Source organism: Cucurbita maxima, unplaced genomic scaffold (genome assembly GCF_002738345.1).
Source record: "Cucurbita maxima cultivar Rimu unplaced genomic scaffold, Cmax_1.0 Cma_Scf00031, whole genome shotgun sequence".
Lineage (NCBI taxonomy): Eukaryota > Viridiplantae > Streptophyta > Magnoliopsida > Cucurbitales > Cucurbitaceae > Cucurbita > Cucurbita maxima.
This window is the reverse complement of record NW_019272047.1, coordinates 919,724-929,723: the sequence shown is the minus strand read 5'-3', so window position 1 is coordinate 929,723 and position 10,000 is coordinate 919,724. Positions and strand designations below refer to the sequence as shown.

Here is a 10,000-nt window from a genome sequence, read left to right as displayed (position 1 = left end):
ACACACTAGATCTAGATGAACACGAAGGAAGAATATTGGCTAAAGAATTTGTATTGATGAATTCATGTATACAAACCCAGAATATAAAAAGTATCTTGAGAGCACCGACTAATTTCCTATATATAACTTTCACAGATATAACCATCTACTAAATATAACTATCTACCATAATATAACTTTTTAATATACATTTACTTACTATTTATTTTATATGTCATTTACTAGGTATAAACGTTTATTAAGCTATAAATGAGCAGCAGGTTCCATAACCTAACAAACTGTGAGATTTTCACCACGACTCATTGTTTTGGGCGTTGTGAAATTTGGTGGGCCGCTCGATTTTTTGGTAATAGTATAGCAATCAATGGGGGATTTGCTTTTAAGGGTACGTAACAAATTTCACTACAAAAATATTGGTATTGAAAGAACCAAAAAAAAGAAAACTAGGTTATAAAAGTACGAGACAATCATGGGTTTTAGCAATGATTTAAGAGATCTAAGCAAATTAACGATTAGGGTTTAGTTTTACGTCCGAGTTTATAGGCTCTTTTTCTTTGAAACTCAAGTCTCGGTACAGTTTTCTTAGAGAATATTAAGATATTGGAAAGAGAAAATAGCTCTTCGAAGCAGCCCTAAAACGCGAACAAAACGCTGTTGATAGTACTCGACGTCAGTTGAACGAAAATTGGTTCGAAGTGAAACTATTTTTGGGTGTTGATTGCTGATCACGTGTCAAAATCATCAAATTTGAACAAGAAAGAAAAGATAAGTTCTCTTTAATTTTATTCAAAACGGAAAGATTATATATCAACCATTAGAATTTAGAACTCAACGAAGTTTGCTATGCTAATAGATCTGAAATGATCTAGGGTCAGGTGCCGATGAGATTTGTCGATTATGTTATGGACAAAGTTCTAACTTGCATATCCTCGTAAAAGTTTATAAATTTGCATTTAAAAATGGTCAAAATCTCGTTAAAAATGGCTGATTCTTATCGCATATATGACATGAACTATAATGTCTAAGATGAATGGTTCTCTTTTAGATTATTTTTTTAAAATATATTATTTATTTTAAGTTTATTTTATGGATTTCTTAAAAAATATCTATAAGTTTATTTAAAATTATAATTAAGAATTTTTTTAAAGAAGTGTTAAAATTTGATTTTAATAGAGAATTGATGAAATTCGGTGGGCCTTTGTGATCCAAATGGAGTCATTATGGGCTTGGACTACCAGCTTAGATTATAATTCGAGTGGGAATCTTTATTGGGCCGAAAGATCAATTCACAGGCCCAGTCTCTTTGGAGAAAGTGAATGATGTGCTTGGAATTGGGCCTGGCCCAATTACTAATTTCTCAAGCGTTGAAAACCAGCAAAATAAATAAATAAATAAATAAAATCTGAAAATATTAAACAAAAAATATTTAAATTTTTCATAGATATTTTATTCATTTATATTTAAATTTTTTTAGCCCGCCAATGATAAACTCATGTAATATATTAAAAATTAACAGAAATTTTAAAAAGAAAAAAAAGACCGCCTTAAAATTTTTCAAGTTTACATAAAGGTAAGATTGTCTGACTCTCGTTAATCATAATTGGGTAATTTAAGAACATAGTTTAGAGGGATTAAGACAACTCTCTTTAAGATGCTTTATCGAGGCTTTACGCAACAACTTCTCAAGTTATTATACCAAAGGCTTGAAGTGAACGAGAGTTCATGATCGAATAAGATAGTTGTCGTTCTTTTGAATTTTCCACGTTCTAGTGGACCTTCTTAGCTACTTCTACTAACAAACTAGGGCCACGGTTAAGCAGGTAAGCGAAGGCTCTCTCTCCAGTTTAAGGTCTTGTGTAAAAGCTTTACCTCGTTCAAGAAAATAGCTATTGATCAAGCCTACTGCTACAATTGCTTTAGCGGGTGTTGCTATCGGTATTGGTAACTATATCTACCTGCACTTCCACCTAAACTTTCCTAGTCCCAGGATTTGAGCCTGTCTTTCAATATATAGCCCGAACATATTTGAATCGAAACAAAAGCAGTAACCTTTAGGTTTTTGTCTTGAAAATCCTAAAAGGTACATCGTTTTCCTAGCTTGTTCAACCCCACATGCCGTCTACGTGTGCATGTTCAATTGTCTGCGACACATCCGACTTGCCTCTACACTAGGCCAAGTCATTCGGCTCAACCTTACCTCTGCTTGGGACCAAGGTCTCTTAATGCAACATTGCATCTCATCTTGTCATCTCGATCCTCATCGACATAGTCCATATGTCTTGACGTCATTTCGAGTCTCGAGATGTCGTCGGCCATCACCACTCGTTCGGTCATGCCATCGTGAACGGGCCCGCATGTCGCTCATCTCATCAGGACTTTCCGAACATCCATCCATCGAGGCATTGGCCCTCTTGTGTCCATATCGTATCATTTACAAATACCGTGCCAGATAGCTGGTGTATGTAACAACCTCCAACACGCAGGCTGAGGCGCAATACCAGCACACCTGTGCCGCCCGGTATTGTCCTTGAAAAACTCATTTCAAAGGAAGTCGCCCGAGGGTAGCTCATTTAGACCACAGGGCTCAGGGGTGGTGGAGAGCCCTCAATCACACTATGATAGCAGCGGACTTGCGATTGTGCAGCAATCACTTCCCAGCAACAAGTGAGTTAAATCTATTCGTTTTTGTGTCGCCTACGGCCAAGCGACGTATACTCGAGCCTCTGGCCTTAGTTCAAGAAGAAAGTTTTAGAAAACGGGAGCAGAGAGATTTCGAAAGAGAGTTTTGAAAGCAAAATTTGAGAAATTGAAATTGGCGTTATGTGAAAATGTAAGCAAAAGGCAACAACAACGACTTACTCCATATAACTATTGGATAGAGAGAAGTTGACACGATTGTAGGTAGGTAGAATGGAGGATGATGAGATGGAAAACCATTAGTGTTCAAAGAATCTTCACCAATATGTTAAATATCATTTGCAACAGAACAAGTGGCTGCCCAAGGTTTTTTTGAATTGGGTGACAACCTCTTGTGGCTGCCAACCTTTCCAACTTTTTATGGTTTCTTATAATAGGATTCTCTTTCTTAGTGCACCTTTAGGTACATCTCTCCAATTTTTATACCAATTTAGGACCGATATCGATTCGTTACAAATATGAACTAAATCTCCCACGATATACTGTACTCAAGTATATCATCGATCAGAAGATTGAGGGTATAAATTTAAAGCCATTAAACGTATAATTATAAATCGGGCTCGAATCAGAAGCCAGTTTGTAGCACAATCGAAGAAAACTCGAGGATGAATGGCAAGATATTGATGAACTTTGCTCTAACAATATGCTTCTTTTGTTGTTGTAGCTCAGGCAGAGTGATTGAATCTCCACATTATAATGTGATTCATGTGGAGGCAGAATTTGAGATTAGGCAGTATAAACAAGTCTCATGGATATCAGCTCTGGTCCAAGGAACAGCCTCCTTTGAGAAGTCCACCCAGCAAGGCTTCCACAGGTATAAGTTGCTATTTTCTGTTTGGTTGCCAAGAAAATTCCACCGAGAAAATTCTACCAAGAAAATGTGGTGGAATTTTCCTTCTGATTTGAACTAATAATCTCTTGTATTGGTTGGCATCAGATTGTATCAATACATTCATGGTGCTAATATCAACTCTTCTCACTTTCTTATCACTTCTCCTGTCACGACGACCATTATGGCATCAACGCACGGCCCCGAGCGCTTGGTTAGGTATTATCTTCCTTCTATGTATACCGAAAACCCGCCGCTGCCCAATTCTGAACTCAATGTTCAGTTTGAGAAGTGGAGAAGCAATTGCTTAGCAGTTAGGAGGTTTTCTGGGTTTGCTAAAGATGATAACATCAACAAAGAAGTTGAAGCTCTGAAGAGCAGCTTGAACAAGTACCTACCTAAGAGTTCAGCCATTTCAGAATACACCGTTGCTCAGTATAATTCGTCACGTCACCTGTCGGGTCGTTTGAACGAAGTCTGGCTCGATGTTTCAGCTGTTACATCAGAGGGCTGTCAACGCCGGTAACGAGTTACCGGAGTCGGCTTGAGGACTGTTGCAGGCTGTGTGAATGTATATGGCACAATAAAATGTACAACAAAACTAAATAAGAAGCCATAATGTAATGTATGTAACACTGTTCTTGAGGTATTTCTGTTGTTTGTGGTAAAATCAATTGAATAATGGATTCCTTTCCGAATCCAAAGCATCCTTTGAGAAAGTTTTGGTCTAGGTATCAGTTGAACAATGCACCATATGAAGCAGAATAAGCCAACTAATCTTTGTCTGATTCCTTAAGTTTCTTTTGATCTTCACTTCATCACTTCATCACTAACTTTTAGCAAGGTTGGTTTCATGGAAGCTGTCCGTGGTTTCATGGAAGCTGTCCGTTTTAGCCTGTTACGTATCGTCGTCAGCCTCACAGTTTTAAAACATGCCTACTATGGAGAGGGTTCTAGCCCTACTTCTACTAGTGTTCTCACCATCCGGTGACTGACTCTGATACCATTTGTAATAGCCCAAGTCCACCACTAGCATACATTATCCTCTTTAGATTTTCCTTCCGAATTTTTCCTTAAAGTTTAAAAACATGTCAAAAAGGCTTTCATACCCTTATAAGGAATGCTTCATTCCCCTCCCCCAACCAAGGTCGGATCTCACAATCCACACACTGGGGTTTCATACCCTTATAAGGAATGCTTCATTATTCACTCTTTGTCCTTGCTGGCACACCTCCTGGTGTGAAGAGCCTCCATATCCTCATAGTTGATCCTACTTGAGCAACAGTAATGGTAAAATTATTATTATGCCAATGGTCACGAAGAAGAAAACAAAGAATGCAACCGATCGAAAATATCGAATAAATTGATGTTTGTTTGGGGCTACTGGCTTATTGTTCTTGAAAAATCCGAAGGATAATGCATCAAAGCCCTCATCATGAATTTCAGAACCCTTATAGTTGCTGCAAATGGTAGATCTCTGGTTCCTGTGAATTATACTGATTATAAGAAAGATTTAAAAGTTTTGTGGGACGAAAACTGAATCTTAACACCTGAGAAGCTGAATTTTAACACCGGTGTGACGAAAACTAGCCAAAATTCATTCAATTACATTGTAATAAGATATCAATTTTACTCTTTATTTCTGTCAAAATTCACCAATACCTATTACTTTTCTTACTGCCTTTGTTTCAGAACATGACTTTATTTCAGTCAGACATTTTCCTCGCAGGAAACGTCATATAAATAGAGAGAGATAGAGAAGATTACATCTGGGGTCTTGTTTGGACGACATATACTTTCCCATCTCTAATCACACCTTCAATGTCTTGAGGAGATCCATAAAGCTCCTCAATTGCATTTCCTGCACGAGCAATGCTAGACAGAATCGACTGTCTAAAGTTGTCGTCCATAATGAGCGGATCCGTCGTGTAATCTAGCACAACCTTCTCTTCTTCGTCCATCGGCACGCTATGTCAAAAAAGCTCTCAATCAATAACTGAACATGGAATTACATGATGGAATCTATTAACAGTCATAGAACCTAACACTTGAATCAGTAGGATAAGATTTGGAAACAACGACGAATTTACTTATTTGACTAATCCTGGTAGAAAGAATATTGTAGGAAAAGATTTAAGATCAGCAGATTTGCATCATTGGAGGAGAGGAATGGGATTATATTTGAGAATACCTGTCGTAGAGACCGGCCCCAGCATATCCTTCCAGGTCTTCGCCATTGGAATCCGATCGAAAAATAATGGATCGTCTAATGAACAGGCCAATGGGCTTGCTTGGGTAACCCAGCACCTGAAACAGTCAAATCCAAAATTGGTTTTGATGTAATTTCATTTCTCACATTAAGTGAGTTGATAGCAGGGATGAAATAACAAATCTTACCTTGGGAGTATTTAAGTCATTTTTCTTGCATACAAAGCTCAAAGCACGTCCTGGATATGCTCCTACTAGAGTTTCTCCAAGTCCCTTCACAACCTATTGCAACAAGGATAAAAAAATTAATCTCTTAAATCAATTAGATGGACACGTGGTAAGCGAACGAATAAATTAAAGAAAAATAATACCTCTGCGTATATTTCAGACGAGTCTCCAGAAGATGGATTGGTTGTATGGATAACAAATGCATAGTCAGCATTAATGATTTCCTGAACAAGGACAGCCATGCAGAGATATTCGTGATCTAATTTCACTTTTCTTGTGCTGAAGTATGCTCTCTCGTTCCACTTTGAAGCCCAGACCTGCACATTACAGATAAGCAACAGTAAACAGGTTATCTAACTGCAAAACAATACATAAATCAGGTTAAACTGTTAAAGGTGGATTTTACATGTAGTAGAGTGAAGTACGATTGAACAAAACATGTGGCAATAATTTCGAGGGAATAGAAAAACAGCAGCAGCAACAACAACTTGTTTTGAATATTCTTTTTATGAGTTTAAATTTTACACGAGGCTTCGAATCCATGACCAGTTATTTGCAGAGACCAGCATCATATTTGGCACAGAATGGAGTGCTCACCTTCTTTATAGCCATCCATGCTTGCGCCCATCGCTCCTCACCTTCATCACCAGGCCAGGGCATTCCCGAACTTTTCATCTTAGATTTTAACTCTAGCACCTGAAAATTGTATTCACATATGAATTATTATCTTCGAAAGGGCTGGCACTACCTGGTTGGCCGTCCTTGCAGATTGCTGATGCCAACGAATATAAAATTCCATGAAATTTCTAAAAATCTAAATGAATTGAGAAAGTCACGACTGTATTATAAGTTCAAAATCACACATTTATCTATTTCTGGAGTAGGAAAACAGATTGAAGCAGAGATGAGACAAACACTATGCTTGTTCTATGATATAAAATAGAATGTGGATACTTTGTGCTACATATACATGTATGCATACTATAATGTTACGCCAGTAGTAGGAAAATTATACCAATTGAGTGGGGGCTGCCAACTGTAGGACTGTCTCGCGAATCTCCTTTAGAGCACTGAACTCCCCTTCTCCTAACTTAATCTTCAAATCTTGAATCTTTTCAGCCACCGCCTTTTAGGTTATAAGAAATAGAAAAGAAATATTTCAGCTTAAGTAGTTATATCTTTTAGATGAACTATAGAGCTTCAGCATGCAATGAAACAGTACAAGCCAAATTGAACATGTGATTGACAACTCAGGATGTATGAAGGTAAAAGTATTATTCAAGAATATTAAGTTTTCGAGATCCCATAAACTATTCATATGTAATTTTCATGACGGTCAATTGAAAGATCTTGCACACTGCATCAGATAGAGCTTCATGTCAAAATCATGATATGTAAGTTTCGTTCGGAAACTAGAAGAAAAACCTTATTTGATCCTTCAGACAAAACTTCTTCAAAAACTCCAAATGGAAGGGCAACTGAGGTGGGGATCCCAACCCACGATGGCACTTTTCCTTTCAGGTAAGAAATATTACGTGATTTTGCTCCCACCTAAAAAAAACGAAGCAAAAAATAATAAACTAGATTGACAATGTAACATAGGAGTTCTTATCCAAGCAATATGAATAGAGGGGGGGAATATATGAGCCTAACCATTTCACTCTTGAACTCTTCAGATACAATGGCATATTTGCCAACAAAGTGCTTTCTGACGAGAGTTACGGTTGAAGGAACACCATCATTTTCGTGGATGGAACTTGCATCTGGTACCTCATTCTCATTTACCTCGCTTAAGTTAAGTGAAAAAAGAAGGTTATGATTCATTTTCATGCTTATCTCACAACACTTTAATTTGAACTGACTTTTTGACTGGGAAGGGAAAATGAAGAAGTAATTGAATATAGTAATTAAATGATAAAATCTCAAAATTCTCAACTGCTTTAAAATGGGAAGGTATAAATTTGTTTAGGGCCAGCTAAGTCACAGATGTCTTTAAGCTTAAGTAAGAAAATGCATTAGTTTGTACCTATATACAATATCAGCAGATGTCGGCTTTATACGCAATAACTTCCCTTCTTTAACTTGAAGGTCGGAAAGAATACTTGAATCAAAGCATGTTGCAAAGCAAACCTACCAGAGATGAGCAAAATTAACATTATATGATAAAAGAAATATAACAATGTACTTTTCATGTAACAAACAACTACCTTCCCATTTCTTGCTCGAACAGAAACATGAGATAGAACATCTGGCATGTCAGGCGTCAACACAGCAACGGTACCATCTGGAATTTCTTCCTCACCTTTTACTCGGTTAGCGACTAGAATTGTTGGCTTCTCATATGATTTATTCTGAACGGTAAGCAACTCATCCACAACAACCACATAACCAACAGCTTCAACCGGGCTAATAATCTGCCAGCTGTTACATGGGCCAGCCAAGATTATATTAGAAGGTTGTCATAAGATGCAAGTGGCATTACTACATGCTGCAGTATAATATTTGATCTAATTTCCACTTCATTAACCGTATTTAACAACTTTTGGTCAACTACATTAACCCTTTTTCTCTAGAAAGTTCAAATAGGAAATAGTGGCAAACTCAAACCTCCCCAGGTTAGCAGTTGTCCGCAAAACAGGATCAAGTCTATTTAGAAGTGCGGATAAAGAGGAAGCTGATCCAGAACGGATGATTTCTTCGGTAAATATGTCAACCTGCAAAATCAAACCATGAGGAAGAATTCCAAAATCCTGGCAATTTAAAACGGCACATTGTAATTGTGACAAAGTAAGGACATACAGCCCATTCCTCTACTCCAAGCAGTGATCCCAAGTACTCAGCAGATGGCTGCAGGATGCGATGGTATGCTTCTGCCTTGTTTGCAAGTGCAAGGCGGGTTCTATCAAGAACAGACTTTGCATATAATGCCCAATGTTCCTTTTTACTTCTTGTGAGGTTCAATGCAAGATCCCATCCCTTTGAAAAATAAAAATAAAAACAAACAAACATTACAACAGGTTTTCAATATCTTTTGCATGCAAACTGATGTTCTCATTCTCAGGGACTTGACCTTAAATCAAAAGGCTGAACTACAAGAACCAACACTTTAGACCATAATTCAGCAAGCAAGCGGGCTAAAATTTTGTTTAAGAATTCAACTTCAGGGTTTTAGTTCTCCATTTTTATTACTGTTACCTTCAAGCAGTAGATGAAATCCTCATTATCATCTGATGATAGGGCAAGATTCTCCAGAACGAGAGTGATGAAGTACATAATTTTCTGAAAAATGACGAGATTAGATTATCAACAATATATTTGAACAGCAAGAAAGTACGATAAAGTGCAGGAAAAATGTAGACTTTTACTGTCTAGGTTCAGGTGCTAGCTCAAACAGAAAAAATACCTCCGGTCCTGCAGTATTTAGCTCCTCGTAACCCCTCTCAACAGCAGTCCTAACAGCAGAATCGAGGGCAATATCCAAAAATAAGAGATCCCTTAGACGGTCACGAGGTTTGAGAAGCAAAGGATGTAGCTCTTGACGAGCTTCAAGCAAGCCCTGCACTTAAACAACCAGTCAAACCACATTTCGTAAAATTTATAAAAATAGTAGTGAAGAGAAAATGTGATTAAAAAAGAAATTCATGATACCTCAAGAAGTGGTTCAACATTCTTGATTTCAATATTTTCTAAAACAAATTGCAGCAAATCCTGTTTCAAAGACATTGCAAATCAAATATTCAATGGCCAGTCGTGATATAATAAGTAACAATTAAGACAAAGTAGATAACATCAACAACTCATAATTCAGCCAACGAGTGTAAATGAAATAGAAGTTGAAAGTATAACCGTAAATCCAGATGGTAAACCAGAAATAGGATTTATCTGCACCCCAACCATGAATCCTTGACCCTGAAAGTATACAAGTTCTTTATAATAATTGGAAATACAGGCCATTATACATTAAAAAAAAAAAAAAAAAAAAAAAAAAAAAAAAAAAAAAAAAAAAAAAAAAAAAAAAAAAAAAAAAAAAAAAAAAAA

The 10,000-nt window shown here is 37.0% G+C and overlaps 2 protein-coding genes across 3 annotated transcripts in view; one reads left to right on the top strand and one right to left on the bottom strand.

Moving 5' to 3' along the window:
- Nucleotides 1–3,142: 3,142 nt before the first annotated feature.
- LOC111466562 (heme-binding protein 2-like) lies at nt 3,143–4,175 on the top strand. Its single transcript, XM_023111271.1, has 2 exons — nt 3,143–3,511; nt 3,635–4,175. The coding sequence occupies exons 1-2, from the start codon at nt 3,303–3,305 to the stop codon at nt 4,050–4,052; spliced, it is 627 nt and encodes a 208-aa protein (XP_022967039.1). The 5' UTR covers nt 3,143–3,302; the 3' UTR covers nt 4,053–4,175.
- A 928-nt stretch (nt 4,176–5,103) lies between these two features.
- LOC111466301 (alpha-glucan water dikinase, chloroplastic) overlaps nt 5,104–10,000 on the bottom strand; it is a 12,283-nt gene continuing 7,386 nt past the window's right edge. The window contains exons 18-33 of one of the 2 annotated variants that reach the window (XM_023110897.1): nt 9,809–9,871; nt 9,611–9,670; nt 9,366–9,518; nt 9,158–9,241; nt 8,762–8,938; nt 8,570–8,676; nt 8,170–8,383; nt 7,989–8,092; nt 7,616–7,751; nt 7,388–7,513; nt 6,978–7,088; nt 6,560–6,658; nt 6,106–6,279; nt 5,924–6,016; nt 5,718–5,833; nt 5,104–5,494 (exon numbers count right to left, since the gene is read on the bottom strand). In XM_023110897.1, the coding sequence (XP_022966665.1) occupies nt 5,290–5,494; nt 5,718–5,833; nt 5,924–6,016; nt 6,106–6,279; nt 6,560–6,658; nt 6,978–7,088; nt 7,388–7,513; nt 7,616–7,751; nt 7,989–8,092; nt 8,170–8,383; nt 8,570–8,676; nt 8,762–8,938; nt 9,158–9,241; nt 9,366–9,518; nt 9,611–9,670; nt 9,809–9,871 (2,022 nt within the window). In that variant the 3' untranslated portion in view covers nt 5,104–5,289. The remainder of the gene's footprint in view (nt 5,495–5,717; nt 5,834–5,923; nt 6,017–6,105; nt 6,280–6,559; nt 6,659–6,977; nt 7,089–7,387; nt 7,514–7,615; nt 7,752–7,988; nt 8,093–8,169; nt 8,384–8,569; nt 8,677–8,761; nt 8,939–9,157; nt 9,242–9,365; nt 9,519–9,610; nt 9,671–9,808; nt 9,872–10,000) is intronic. The other variant, XM_023110896.1, reaches the window with a different exon arrangement.

What these genes read in the sequence shown, in the direction of transcription:
- LOC111466562 (XM_023111271.1), top strand. Translation starts at nt 3,303, where the DNA reads ATGAATGGCAAGATATTGATGAACTTTGCTCTAACAATATGCTTCTTT. An exon ending in ACCCAGCAAGGCTTCCACAG is followed by an intron (nt 3,512 to 3,634) that starts GTATAAGTTGCT and finishes GGTTGGCATCAG; the next exon opens with ATTGTATCAATACATTCATG.